The following is a 15,752-nucleotide window of genomic DNA, read 5'->3' on the forward strand; positions in this document are numbered from 1 at the left end:
GTTAACAATTGTAAACAGAATAATCCACAGTGTGTCGCTGTCTTATTATGCCACTGGACTAGAATAAGCATCTTCTTATGGTGATCACATGAAACAGTATTAGACTAATGGATCTGATACTTCAAAATTGGCACAAAAGCTGCAGGAGAAAAATGCTTTAAGCAGAAAAACAGCATCTTCCCTTGGTACCCGGCACCCATAGAGCAGTCAAGGGTGGAGGCTCCTGTAGGTGTGATTAGGGTTAATTCTGGCCCTTGTGTGTGCCTCAAGAGGAGATGATACCCCTCATCTCTGTGTGTAGACTGTTTATTGAGATAAAGAGCTTCTCCTCCTCTTAGGACAGTTTTAACCGTGTTGTTTTTGTGCCAGTTTTGCAGTATCAGATCAGTTAGTCTAATTTTGTTTTGTGAGCCTGTTGTCAAAAAATATGTCAGTTTTCACATCAGGTCCGATGGGAGGCATTTCAGTCTGTCAGAGCTCTCTTTTAAGGTAAGCACTGTCTTGGGTAGTGCAATTCTGCTTTTCATTGTCCAGCAATTAAATAACTATTTGCTTAGCCCACATACTAACAACTCGTCATTTCTGACTCTTGTTGTCTGAATGCATTAGAAATCTGAATTACTTAAGAGGAAGACCATGTGTGGAAGAAAGAGGCAAGAAGCTCCACAAGCATGCACACACATTGAGCCAGGCACCAGAAAGATAATGTTTCAGGATACAGCATTTGAGGATTGTACTGGCAGTGGCAGTGCTACAAACTTCAAGGGACAGGAAATCCTTTAACTCTGTGTCTCTACATTAGCTATGCCACTGCAAATACATATTATAAGTGCTTAAGGGACATCACAAATATTACTGCTGTTTCGTGTGCATGCCTGCCTATGCTGAATAACATGCTGGACCCACTGGAAAGAATGGTGGCCCTGCCACCATCACAACTGAATGGGTGAAAAATGAAGACAGGTTTCCATCCTGCCTGTCTCTTTGGCTCCTTCTTTTGCTGAGAGGCCTTTTATCATCTCTCCTGCCTACTCCCAGAGCGAAGTACTTGCTACCACTCTTTTGTCACAATTTACACAGTAGTTCACATGACCATTTCCCTTCTCAGACTCACAGTGATGGATAAAGTGGCTTGTTCAAGATGCAGAAAGCTTATTGTCAGGGTTAAGAATGTTGGGAAACCTGTCTTTAAGTCCATAGATCCTCAGTAATGAACTGCATCCTGCTTCCCTCAAATGGAGTTATTCTCAGTAAATATAGACAATATTATATAAAGATCCCTTAAAAATTAAATTAAAGGATTGTCTGTACTTTTAAGACAACATTTAGATCACATGCAGGAGAAAGAGAGTACAAAAGGCTCCTTGGAAAAATAAATTACCTGCTGTAGATTTATTTTATTATGTAACCCTTGATTTTTAACTAAGAGGGGTAAAGAAGGAAGAAAAATTCTTCTGAGATGAGATCAACCTTAATGGTAAAAAATAGCACTACAAGATAAGGCATAGTAATGCTAGATGATTGTGTGGGGTTTTTTAATGTTATTTAATTCATTTGTTCTCTCAAATCCATGTCCAGATAGGAGCTGCTAAAATCTAAACCTTTAAAGCAGAAAATGCTTTGCATGTCAAAACAAAAACTGGCTGTAAAGCTCAGGAAATAGAGTAGAAATATCTGCAATTAGCATCCATTTAGCCTTAAATTAAACTCAATTCCACAGTTTCAGGAAAGTTTTAGTCAGCCAGGATCAGATATGTCCCCACCAGAAGTTTTCTGAGAGGTTCCCTAAAGGACACCTGTGTTCTCAAAAGTGCAAATCATAAAACTCAATTTAGTTCTTAGTTGCACTATAATCACTGATAAAACCAGCATGGACCAGATGAAGTAAGTCTCTTTACGCTTGACCTCAGGAACTAGCACTGTCAGTGTCCTTGGTGGGACACCATGCCTGTCACCTCTTGTTACTGACACCTCAAACCATCCTCATTGGGTTCACCAGGACTTGAGTGAGAACTCAGGCACTACCTGTAGCAAGTGAATTGAGCTCTGTGACACTGTCACCTTGTCGGTTCCCCACTCTCATTCACCCAAAATAAATAGCTGCCGCAATTTCCATTGTTTGGTATTACCTCCTGTCAGCCTGTGCAGAGGTAACACTGGGTTTGCCTGATAAACAAAGTGAGCTCTTGCTTTCTCGCTCCATTCAGAGGTGTCTGCAAACCAGCCCAGAAAGGGACAGCCACTTTGGCATCTCTTCTGGTGGCTAGTGTAACTACAGTAATGGTATTTTCTGCCTTTTTTCTCCTCGTGGCTTCCTGTGGTGGCTGGACTGTCCTTCAGCTCTCCCATCACACAAACCTGCAGCTGCCTTCATCTAAAGATGACAAAGTGGCCAAGAAATTTCTTTTCTTTGTTTCTCTGTCTAGACTTGCTGTCCCTCCTGTCCTTTATTTTACAGGAAATAAAATATAATAAAATGCCTTATCCCTCTCTCTTTCTCTGTGTAATCCTCACCCCCTGGTTTAATTCCTCTTATCACCTCTGCCATTTCATGTCACTTCTACCATAACAGTACCTCTCAGTGTTGTTCATAGCAGCTGGGAGCTCATAAGGCCTTAGGTATGTGTTAATGGTCTCCTTCTATGTCTCTGACCTGTAGCCAAATAACCCACAACTGGCCAGAAAAACCTTCTTCAGGAGATAGAATAACTACATATTTTTACATAGATAAAATATATAAAGTTGTTATATTCCTTTGAAATGGAAAATGTCAATACTTTCTCATGGCAGCGTCTAAAGGTGTTGTTTTCTTCTTTGTGTGTTGGCTTTACTTGATACAGTCTTTAAATCCTAGTGCTTTTGTGATGGTTGAATTTTAATTACTTTTCACTCTTGGAGTGTATGGGCCCTTCAGATCAGATCAACATTTGCCAGGCAAAATTGAACAGCAGACTTCAGCTTCTAATTCTACACATAGTGCCAGCTATTACCAGGGTCTTTCATTAAAAGAAGAAAATAGTCAGAATAAGTACTTTTAAGTTTGCTTACAAATGCTGACAAGCTTTTCCTCTCCTAGGAGCAAGCATTAGATGATACATGGTCATTATTGCACAATAAGAATGAGTTCTGTAATGTTATTATTTGTGTTTTAACAAAGTAGAATTACATTCTTTACAGAATAAAGCGTAATTCTCCTTATTGTAAGAAAACATTCTTCAGTTTCACTACAGAAGGCCAATACATCTGCAAAGCTATAGCATAAGTAGCATTGTACTAAATTATAGTTTGTTGTAGTCCTTTACATGGTTCTGTGTGTGTATGCGCGCGCACGTGCACGTGCATGAGTGCATATACATGCACATAGTAATACTCTGTCTTTCTTGCTGTCTTGCCCCTAGGGATTCTTTCGGAGAAGTCAGCAGAACAACGCCTCCTACTCCTGCCCAAGGCAGAGAAACTGTTTAATTGACAGAACCAACAGAAATCGTTGCCAACATTGCCGACTGCAGAAATGTCTTGCCCTGGGAATGTCTCGAGATGGTAAGGAGTCACATTCTTGCTTCACGTCTAAACCCTTTGAAACTTTTCTTCACTGCTAATTTACTTAAACTCCTTGTAGATTTCTGAAAAGAAGAGAGAGGAGAAGCTCCTTGCTTTGTAATGCACGCACTGTGAGACACCAATCTTTGCCATTCAGTTAACAAAGGAGGCTATTTTCATGGGTAGGGTGGGGAAATCTCAAAATGGAGAGCAGTATTAGTTTGGAACAGAAGGAGTCAGAAGTGAAATGTGTTGTTCTGATCAAAAGCACCAAAAGGTCACCTTTGGAGAGGTGGATTTATATCCCAGTTTAGATAACCTCTTATATTAAACATTAGCATTTATCTTAACATTAAATATTGATGTGTGAAAGCATCCCTTTCCTTGAGATCTCTAAAGGTCTGTGATGGTAAATATGCAGTTGAGAAGAAATTTACACCTTGATAGCATTAGGGGGTTTTGTTTGTTTTTTTCAGAGCACTTGATCAAATATTTTATGCTGCTAAAAAAAACCCTTTCTTTTACCTGTGCCTTGCCCCTGTCTGGGTCTATATAAGAAATGTTTCATATTTTAGCACTGAAAATGGACACTACGCCAGAGGAAAGCTCCACAGTGTATCTGATAGCTATATCCTTTGCTCCTTGCAGAGCTCTGGTCCACCTTCCAAGCTGTGGTGTGATGAGCCATCATTGGCAGGCTAAGAATGTGCACTACACCAGAGCTGTGGGCAGTGGGAGGCTTGGGCTAGGCTGCCAACAGCCGACCTGCCCCAGTCACCACTGCTCGTGCAGGGGGCTTCCAACTCACAGACACACTTTCAATAGTTGGAAAGTATGAGAAGAAAATGTTCTATTTTTGAAGGCAGGTTATATTAAGTTTGATTGCCTGGCAGCAGTCTTCTATCTTAGAAAGTTTACACAAAATGTGTCATTCGAATTTAACAGTCATTGATGGAGAAATTACTTAAAGAACTATTTCTTTAGATGATCCACAGACTATAAACTTGTTTTAAATTTGGAATGTAATAGGTCTTTCCCTATGTCATTGAAACAATTTACTCACCAGTCTCACCAGTCTGGGAGTGGCCTTGCAGTCTAGCCTTCAATCCCCGAACTCTTTTTGGTCCTAGCATGCAGCTTACTTGATGCCTTAGTTCCCAATTCTTCCTAGAGGAGATGAAAGTAGTAACATTTCAGTAATTTAACAGCACATGCTTTCCTCCTAAAGGTAATATCTTCCAATGATTTGAGGTATTACAAGGGGCATTTTAATGTGACTGGCTGCACTGTCTTCCCAACCTATAATTCAGGGACCACCGCCTACAGAAAAAGGGGGCAATTCTTCTGACAGCATCACTTTCTTTGCTCATTGTTTATGTAAGGGTGTTTATACTTAACGATATTAAGAGTGATTCCAAGTTTAAAATAGGCTGTATGGATTTTTTTAAGAGAGAAACTGAGTGAGACTTTTACCTTTCAGCCATGTAACAGATTCATTTTTATCATGCGGAGGCAGGATGCTAATTGACAGCAGCTGGAGAATCCAATTAATGAATATATAATGAGAATAAACAGTGGGTGTTTGTTTTTATTACTGAGGCTTTAAATCTGAAGAAAATACAGAGTTGCATTTTTCAAAATACAGTCTTTGTATATTGGCTTGTAAGAGTGTGCAGTGCACCATGGACTGGTTCCAGGGGCAGGCTGTGTTCGTGTGTTGTAGCTTGCAGACCATGTGAAGTGCTGGAAGTAAGGTGAGGTTGGCAACAAGGAAAAAATATCTTAGTGTAAAAAAGTGCAAATAAATTGAAGCGGCTGCCTTCTCCTTGGTATTCTGGCACTGCCTTTTCATATTACACTCTTCCTTTTCTGTTCTTTTTCCTGACTGAAGATTTTCACATTCATCCACTTGTGTAGGCTCAGACTCTTCTGGAGCACTATAGCTTAACTATGGGGTAGCAAAAATGAGAGCCAAGCTCATCCTGTGCTAATAGATGTGATGATTCAGAATTGATCCAAATTACAGATGAAATGAAAATACTCAGCATCGGAAAATACACTTCATAATACATGGAAATTAGTATTTCCCGATCGGTGTTGTCTTACCTGTGCTCTGATAAATTCTGCTGAACATGTCCCTCTTTTGTTTTAGAGCACAATTAATAACTCCCTTTGGTCTGAGATCCCAAGATCTAGCCCAGTAGAAAGCCAGAATTTACAGGGAGATGTAGGAGTGGAGATAATCAGCTATGGCCCACTGTATATGCAGGCTGTGGATTTACTCCTCCTAGTTCCACAGAGATCAGCCTGCCATTTTTGAAAATTTTGATCTCAGTTTAATGAACCCTCTTTCTGGGGAGAGTGGTTTGCACTCTGATGTTTTTCTTCCTTTCTCATCAGAAGGAATGCATGGATTTGTGCATGGAGATTATGTAAATTGATTGTGTAAATCCCTGAGACTTTCCTCTGTGGAAAAGATGTGACATTCAGTTGTGCTGTTTACCTTCAAATCTGTTGTTTTCCTCTAGGTTCCAACTCTAACCTGTAAGATTTTTTTTTAAAAAGTGTGAAGAAAACATTCCATTGAAAGGATGCAATAATAGGGCTTTAGGGCTTATTTTCATCCAGAGTACTAATCCTGTTAATGCACTGTTTAAAGGTTTGTGAAAAGTTGGTAAATCACATGGGATATGAATCTGTACAGCCTATATATTTCATACAGTTCTGGGTTGTTGTTCAGTGAAGACAGGGGTATAAAAGAATGCATGGTCTTTTTAACATTTACAGTGTCAAGTGAGTTGCTTGACTGCGGCCCTCCTGTCAAATGGAAGTCATTGTCACCACCCTGTAAATCCAAGCACACAATATTTTTCCCTTTGTGAGATGCATATAGTGTAAAGCTTTGCATCCTCTCTCATTTCCCCAGAAAATGGCAAGTTTCCACAGCAAAAGTAGCATTACAAGTAAATAGTGGTGGCGTTGAGGGGAACCAAGAAAAAATGAGGCAGCAATGGTTCACATTGTGTTTTGCTTTTCAGCTGTGAAGTTTGGAAGAATGTCCAAAAAGCAGAGGGATAGCTTGTACGCTGAAGTACAGAAGCACCAGCAGCGACTGCAGGAACAGCGGCAGCAGCAGAGCGGCGAGGCAGAAGTCCTTGCCAGGGTTTATAGCAACAGCATCAGCAACGGCTTGAGCAACCTGAATAATGAAACCGGTAGCACCTACTCAAATGGTCACATCATCGACCTGCCGAAGTCTGAGGGTTATTATAATGTGGATTCTGCCCAGCCTTCCCCAGACCAGTCTGGGTTAGACATGACTGGAATCAAACAGATAAAGCAGGAACCTATCTATGACCTTACCTCTGTACCAAACTTGTTTACCTATAGCTCTTTCAACAATGGGCAATTAGCTCCGGGGATATCCATGACTGAAATAGGTAAGGAAAATCCTTATTCCTCTAGTGTAATGTGTATATATAATGTGTCTTTATTAAAGTATTATACAGGCATTCTATACACAGGTACACATGTTCACACATGTGTATATGTGCACATACATACAGGGAGTAAAGGAAAGAAAATTAGTCTGGCAGTAATTGTCACAGTATTGAGGCAGTTCTGTTTTTACCAAAATCTGCAAATTATGCAGTTTCTTAAACTGAGCAGTTTATGTTCTGTTTATGAAATAGGAGTGCCAAAGAAGGTGATGAATCAATCAGAACCAAGTAGCAGGGAGCTTGTTTCAAATGAGCTCATCAGGGTTAAATAACCTCTTCAGCCAGCCCTCCGTATTCTTGTTAACACCAGAATCCCCATGGCAGCTAATTGTGGGGTATTTCTTGACAAAAAACACCCGCTCGCTACTTCTGCTGTGTGCGTGTACGTGCAGAGCAAATACACTGAATTCATGAGGTACACAAACTCTGAATGTAGTTGCATGGATAATCCTGCTCCCCTCTTTGAATGCCTTGGAGAACCTGTCCCTTGATTTCTTCTTTGGAAAGTAGCAAAGAGACTGCTCTGTGAGATGAGACAGTTTGAAAGGCAACAGCTAACAGTGATTCTTCTCTAAGGAGGATTTCTGTTCATCTGATGCCTCTAGTCATACCTCTCCAACGCAACTGGAAGTACACCTTCTATTATAAAGAAATAACATGAAAGAAGATTGGCATCCTAATTAGGTACTTCCCACCCCAACAAGTGAAGTATGCTGAGTCAGTTGTGGTTGAGCATATAATCACAGGGTAAAACTTTGTTAATGGAATTTAATTAAAAAGAAAGAAGGAAAAAAAGTATGGTATTCAAGAGCACCCATAACAAATTAATTAGCGTCACATCATAAAAAAAATCTCTATAGGTCTGGCCTTGCTGCCTCATGGATGTACACTGAGATGTGTAGATGTATGTGTGTACTCAGACCTACTGAGGGCCCTGGATATGGGGCATGCCCTTGATATGTATTTCATAAAGTTATGCATGCACTTGATATGTATGCAGTAGTTACTGTCTGATAAAAAAATGAAGGTGCAGCTAGAATTTGTAGTACATTTTCTACGCACAGATGCTCATATACAGGAAGCTGGGTAACACTGTGCTTTATTTGCAAATTGCACAGAGGAAAGTTATGCTTTTCTGCCGCAGTGGGACATGTTTTGTTACCATTTTTGGCCTAGGCTGCTGTCCAGTGAAGTCTTACGCAGCAGGACAGCGGATTAGCGAGGAACACCTGTCCCAGCTTCCTTCTCAGCTCTTGTGGCTGTATGAACATCACACACACATGTGGCTTGTGCAAACCTCAGTCCTGCAACAGTGGTTCGCAGTACTCCAAACCAGCTGAGAGGCAATTTAAACAGTCATAAGAGCTTTTCTCTGCAGCACCCCATACCAAAGGGAAATGTTCCCATAGAGACTCAGAGGAGGTACTAGAAATATGACAATTCTGATAGTCCATGAATTAGGGTTTGTACTCAGTTACAAAGGTGAGCCCAAAGAGAAAATACGCCACAGGGCTATATCCTTAGTGGCTAAAGGATCCCACTGAAGTCAATGGGATCTTTTGATTCATGGAGCTTTAGAGAATCATTTAGGTTCTATCTCTTGCAGGTTCACTTGGAAATAAAGCAACATTCTTAAATTTTAACCCATCTTTTTGCTTTCCTAGCCCTAACCAGCCAGCCCTAAACCCACCCCACATTTCCCAGTCTTTCATCCTCTGTGTCATGTGGCCAGTTTTCCTGTTCTGGAGCACACAAAGTAGGGAAAACCCCAGAGTGCAGGGAGCAGGACATAGCACAGGGCCTGTTTCTGAGCTGACAGAAAAAATCAGGTGCTGGCATTTATCTCTCTTCATTTTGAAACTGGAACTGGGGCTCCTAAATTGCTAGGATTTTACCCAAAATACTGCTGTATGTCATTTGTGCACCTATGGCAGAGAGGTAAGGGTGTTAGTGAGAGATAATGTAGTATAACAGATCAGCTGACACAGCTGAAAAAATGGAAGAGGTATACCATAAAATACAGGGATTAATGCACAGGCGAATTATATTTTCAGTGTTTAAAAACAAACAGAAAATGCCTCTTAATGCTGCTGTGGATTGTTGGAATATCTGTAAAGCTGCAGTCTTGCAGTCAAAGCAGGAAAACTCTAAGCACTGGGGTGCATTGATTTCATATTACAGTGTGCTTAGATTTCACCGCAGCATTGTATCTTACTCAGTTCAATGAGATATAGGAATAAGCTCAGCTCATATAAAACACAAGTTACTGCCTTAAACTTTTAGATGAAATCATAGAGAATATACAGTAGATGGACAAGCTATACTGCATTGATCCTCATACCCAATCAAAATTTCTTTAGAATACCTTGTCTGGTGATATACTGAACCATTGCTTTAACTATCCCAGATCAGGTTAGTTCTTTTCCTCACCAAAGACTTTATACCAGATTCAAATTTCTAGTCTTAGTTTTCTTCTGGTCTTCATATTCTTCAAATACATGTATTTCTTTTAAACACAACCTCACCTGCCACTTGCCTGATCTTGAGTGAAACCCTCTGAATTTTTTCTTCGTAAATGAATGCATGAGCCTTCTTCCACCCTTGAGCTCCTACAAGTTGCTGTAAGCTCTGCAAGGGACAGATTTTCACAGGCAGCCCAGAATCAAAGTAGTCTTTGCAGCTTCTGTGTCACATGTCAACCAATATTCAGTTCACTTATTCCTTCAGTGTTATTGTTTTGCTTGTTTCTCACTCAGTTCTCTCCTGTATAGGGCAGTTTTTAATAAGATTACTCTGACCATACAGTTTGAATCTCATTTTCTCGTTCTTATTTTTCAAACTTTTTCAATCCTGTTGCATTATGTCTCAGTCGTCATTGATGCTTTGTGACGTCTTTCCAGTTAGAATTATCTCTTCATTTAATTAGCATGCTGTGAATCCTCTCTTTCAGATTATTAATGGAAATGTTAAACATTTGTAAAACAAGTTCTGACAATGGTCCCTGCTGCACCTGACTAAACAACTTCCTGCAATTGCATAAATTACTTTGGTATTTACTTTTTGCTTGCTATCCAACACTAAGGTTCTCTGAAAAATCAAAATAACAAGTCTTAATTTCCCTGTCAGTTTGATTCAGTTATAAAAATAATATTTTTGAAGATACTCTATGACATAATTAACACATAATTTACATTCTTTTCTTCACATGTTAACTTTCTAATTCCACCAAAAAACAATCAAGATTGTCAGGCCTACTTTGATCTTTAACAGTTCCATACTTTAATTTGAATGTGAAAGTGCTCTTTTTCCTGAACATACCTTTATCTACATACACTTTGTAGTGGAAACAGAAATTGTTCAATTTAACAGCTTTGAAATTAATAATTTTTACACAGCAAATGTTTCAACACTTAGTATTAGAATGACACAGGAAGCAAAATATAGTTTATACTGCATTGCATGCTTACTAGTATCTCTAAATACTGTACCATGAAATAGGTATCAGAGAAAGAGGTGCTGACAAATTTAAGTTGTATAGGGCTCCTTCACACGTGTTTAGTACTAGTATATTCCTCCAAATGAGTTGAAGAGTCCAGGGTATAGGTGCACATTATCTGATCATTGAGAGAAGCAGGATAGATAATGTGTCCTATGGAGTTTCAGATACAGACACAAATTTCTCATGTAACTGCCAGAGCTTACAATGAAGATGAAGAAAAGTTGGATAAAATCAGTTAGTTCCCCGGTAGGTAAAACTGTGCCTTAGGCTCAGCCCTGGTCAGTATTCCAGTTGCTGTTACAAAAAGAAACTCAAAGCACAAAACAATCAATCCAAAGCTCATAAATGATTATACAGGTGCAGAGCCTCAGCTTGGCATCAGCTGCATTTCCAGGCCAGCTTCTTTTTCTTTTAAGGGAGGTATTTTCATCAACTCAAGGCGTCTTACTGGAGACTTGATCTGGGTTTGTAGTCAAATGAGCAGAGCACAAAGTAGGTCACATGCAGTGACCAAAGCAGTTGGATAGGCTCTTTCTTTGCCTGTCCTGCTTGCTGACCATGGGTGGCATGATCCAGTGATGCTGCCATCACAGGAGGCACCCATGAGGCTGCATGCTGTCAGCGACTCCACAGCACAGTCCTGTCTCTCCCTGACCAGAGTGCCATCTGCACATCTGGGAAGGCAGAAATTCCTTATGCTGTGGTGGGAGCTCAAACTGTGGGGTGAGATCTGCTCATGGTGTAAAAAACAAGAATTTGATCATTTGCAGAACGGCTTTCTCCTCACAGAGAGATTTGCAGAGATCATCCAGTGCATGGGAAGTCCTAAAGGGAGAAGGGAGCTCCATTTTCTGACCCTGGTAGTCCCACAGAAGGATGGCAGTAGCTGTTCCCAAGAGTAATTTTAAATTATCAGGTATTAAAGGCTTATTTTTAGACTTGGTCAAATTAAAGACCATCTTTTTTAAATATATGTGCATAATATTATCTGTCACTGAGCAGAGCATTGCATTTTCCTCACAAAATAAGTGGCTCAGATTTGGTCTGTAGAAGTTAATGGAAAGGTTTCCCTGCCTTGACTGCAGTTGAGATTACCAGCCTATGATTTCTTAAAGATGAGAAAAAATTATTAGTGAACAATGTTGTGGAGAAAACAGACTGGTTAAGGGTTCAATCCAGGTCAAATTAAAGAAAGCCCTATAGCTGTGTGTGTTTAGCTAGTCAATAATGCACCTCTAGAGTGTACAGGAGGTCACATAGCCCAGCCTCTATAATTACAGAAAAAAGTGGGGTTTAGGTATATTTACTTGACATTTCTTCAAAACACTCTTTGAAGATACTCAATGGCTTGGAGAGCTTACATTTCTACCAAAATTAAAGTCAAATAGTAAGTAAGGTTGGTAGGCTCTGGCTTAATCTTCCTTTCCTCAGCCCCTCTGACCCTGCTTTGCTGTGTGTATCTTAAGGTGGGCAATAGCTTACTAGGGCAGCCCTGTGGTAAGAACTGGAGGAGATATCACCTGCCCTACTCACCAAATCCACCATAATGCTGACCTCTTTTGACCCTGACACGTTGAGTGGAAAATTACAGTAAAGCAAAAGCTTCAACATGTTTTAAAGACTGGCTCAGGATGGGTATGTAAAAGAAAAGCCCCCTTGGTAACTGAAAATGGCACCCTTTGCATATGTAAGCCTTAATTTAACTGGGTTCATACATTCATCTCAGGACCTACAGCGAACAACTTTACATACTGTAAAGTTATTAAATTTCCATTGCTGCAATATCATACAAGTAGGAGCTTAGCATTTAGTTCATTCACTATCCCATCCTAAGAGGAGGCCTTCACCTGGAAACATTCCCATCCCCTCTGCTGAGGGTATATTTGAAAGCCAGCCTCACACCTTTCTCCTTTCAGTAGAAACCTTCCCATTAACTTTAGAAGAATTTAGTTTATTTCTCCATGCTTCTAGTTTTTATGGATGTCCACAGCACTGTATGTTGCATACGCACTATACATACCAGCATCAGCCTGATGTCTTAAGAAGTGTGCTGTGCCTTCCTGTTGAAGATTGCAAAAGCACTTCTCCAATATGACAAGCATTTTCTATTATTATTCTTTAACTCCCTTCTCTGTATCTCTAGAATCCATTACCTGTGCCAAGTCAAGCATAACTGACAGCTTACATGTATTGGTCAGTTAGACGTTACTTGAAGGGGCGCTGTAGAGGACCAGCACACTCAAAATACAATGAACTCTAACACCCATACCTGAGGTGACATTAACAACATCTGTGTTGATGTTCCCTTTACAAGGCCACTGTCCACCACACAGTGAAGCAGAAATGATGGTTTTGTGACTGTAGTCCTGTGTAATGTTTCTTCATGTCTTTTTCTAAGCCATAGTTTAATATCACTCCTGCCAAGGTGATAGTCCAATTTTGCAGGGCAGGTGTCTGCAGCCTTACAGCTGTATCACAGCAGAGCAATGTTGCCATCTAGTGAGCAATTAAAAATGTGCAGCATGTGCATTTCTGCACAGATACTCTTAGAGCACTACATCTTTCCTACTTAAAGGTGACAACAAGAATAAATTAATATTTCAGTTCTGTACTCAGTTCATGTGACAAAACTTAAACATTCTGCTATTTTTTTAACTAGTTAATTTTTCCCCTTTTCATACAGTCAAGAAGAGAACAGAGACTGGCAAGATTTAAAACTAATTTCACAGCATTGCTCACTTAGAAAACAATTCAACTTAAAAAATGGACAGAAAAATGAAGGAATAAATTAGAGCATTATGATGCTCAAGCATTCTAGCTGAAATGATGCTGAAGTGAAGGGTGGCTTTTTATACTTGTACATTCTAGGTTTTTTAAAACATGTATTTAGAAATAAATTTAACCAATAAAATCAACAAATAATTTGGCAGAAATGTTGGGGGAAAATGTAATATTTTTGGAAGTTTGTAAAATTTTCTAGTTCTACCTTTTCCCACCTCTAAATTAGTAATCTCTATTAGCAAATTTAAATCAAAACCAGCCTAATTACAGATTTACATAAAGGCTTTACCAAGTTTATGTTGCCCAACCCAGTAGTTTAAATGATCCAAATATTCATAAATAACTGATTATGTTGTTATCTTTTACTAAGTGCATATTTTAACACTTACTGATTTAAGAAGACTTAGGGAGGGCAGAGTCTGTGTTATAACTCTTGATGTAGTTTTAGAAAATAAAGACTGTTTTCTAGAAGGTACTATATTTAAGCACCATTTTTTTTTACCCTGTCATTTTCAAATCACTGAGCATCCACTGCCTCACAGTAACTGCAAGTAGATCAGTCGTATGTTGGTTCTGGCAGTCATGTTTGACTATGCTTAACACAAATTATAGCAGTTCAATAAGCACAATGCACTGTGTCTTTTTACTAACCCTAGTTCCAATTTATACAGTAAAGCAATTAATTTAAAACTATTTGAAAATGCAGTAGCTAGCCTAAAAGTATACCTCATGCTGAGATTTCCTACGAATTATAAAGCTTTTTGGCTACTTCTGAAAGCAATTTGCCTTATTTTTCAGTTAAGTCAATTAATATATCAAATGCAGACCAACTAGTTACAATAATTTTACGGAAGATGGCCATTGGCAGCATTCCTGGCTAGGGTATGGTCACACTCCAGACCATGTACTATAGATGCCGCAGAAAATGACATTTTAAATATTGCCTTTTTGTTTATTTTGGGAATAAATGTTGCAAGCAGGAATACAATCAAGAGCTCTGTTTACAGAGATGTAGACTTTAATTACTTCTGGCATATGATGCATGTTTTCAAGAAACAAAAATTTTTTACTGGCTGTGTTTCTATGCAGCACCCAAGAAAACGAGGTCCCATCTTAATTGTGGTTATGACTCTTTGAATGATATAAGCAGCTGGATTAAGCAATTCATAAAATCAGTGACATCTTTTAACTGAGATTGAGGATGGAGGACATTTTGTGATCTTCTGCTGTTTTACTTATTTTCCAGACTGTTTTATAAATGAATTAAAAAGATGCATTAAATGGTATTAAAAACTACCTTATCTATAGCTTATGTCTCTAAAGCATGATAATATAGGTCTTTAAAGTGGGTACATTTCTAATCCATTAAAGCAAGTATATAAAATTCCTCCTTTTCACAAAAGATCTGAATATTTTATTGCATAACCAAACTTTACAAAATATGTTCATTTTATTGAGAATCCAAAAAGCAGTTAGAAAGCAACCATTTGTAGCAGTCAAAATATGCAAAATACCATCTCATACATCCCATATATTACCATATATCATGACAATCTTCTCAGGAATAGCACTGTGCTGTGAATATTGTAAGATTATAAATCACACAAAGAGATCAATGTAAAGCTAATGGTATAACAAGTACTGAGGCCTGCTGTTGCTGTCAGTCGTAGGAACAGGCTGACTCCCTATGGTATGCCTCAGAGCAGCAACGTCAATAGCAGAAGAAATGGTAACTGGTTTTCTCCAAGAAACCCTCAAAAAGAGAAGGCCAGAACAGGCGCCAGGCCCTGGAGAGCCTGGGATATGTGAAGAATGATGTCTTGCAGGGATTCTCTGCAGATGAGAATCAAGAGGGCAAGGCAGTGATGATTTAGGAATCAGTGTAGTATATGGAAGTGGCACACTGTCTGCAAAAACTGGTGTGGTTTGAATTAGTAGTGATACATTGTTTACTTCCTCATCTGAGCAACCCCTTTATCTCGATGTCAATGCTCCCTGTCCTTAAGGTTTCTATATGTTGTTTCTGGGCAGCCAGCACCACTGATAAACATGCTTACCTTTTGCTTTCTGAGAGCTTACTCGGGCGTCCATACTGTATTTCTTTGTCATCCTGGACAACACAATTTGATAATTCTTTAATCATTGGACACAAGGAAGCCAACAGAAGCTCAGTTTTAGAATTTTTTTTCCCAGTACACCTGCAACATCCTAAGCTTGACTTCCTGAGGCCATAGTTTGCTTTTTCACACTGCGCAACTTCTGTCTGTCAGATTTCATCACTCACTTTATGCTTTTCACTACTTACTACCTTATTTTGAGAATAATGTAATTCTGCTTGTTATGTAGTTTGTGAGGTTGTTCCCGGCTCAATGGGTAATGATGTAATTCTTCAGTCCATACAGTTTTGATACTTTATTTCACAGAACAACAAC

General features: G+C 39.2%; 1 protein-coding gene across 1 annotated transcript in view; it reads left to right on the forward strand.

The window, feature by feature from the left end:
• Positions 1 to 15,752, forward strand: part of RORB (RAR related orphan receptor B) — a 146,228-nt gene that overhangs the window by 101,658 nt on the left and 28,818 nt on the right. Inside the window, exons 3-4 of the mRNA XM_075078909.1 lie at positions 3,399 to 3,540; positions 6,579 to 6,980. Of these exons, the coding sequence (XP_074935010.1) occupies positions 3,399 to 3,540; positions 6,579 to 6,980 (544 nt within the window). The remainder of the gene's footprint in view (positions 1 to 3,398; positions 3,541 to 6,578; positions 6,981 to 15,752) is intronic.

This window comes from Phalacrocorax aristotelis, chromosome Z (genome assembly GCF_949628215.1).
Source record: "Phalacrocorax aristotelis chromosome Z, bGulAri2.1, whole genome shotgun sequence".
NCBI lineage: Eukaryota > Metazoa > Chordata > Aves > Suliformes > Phalacrocoracidae > Phalacrocorax > Phalacrocorax aristotelis.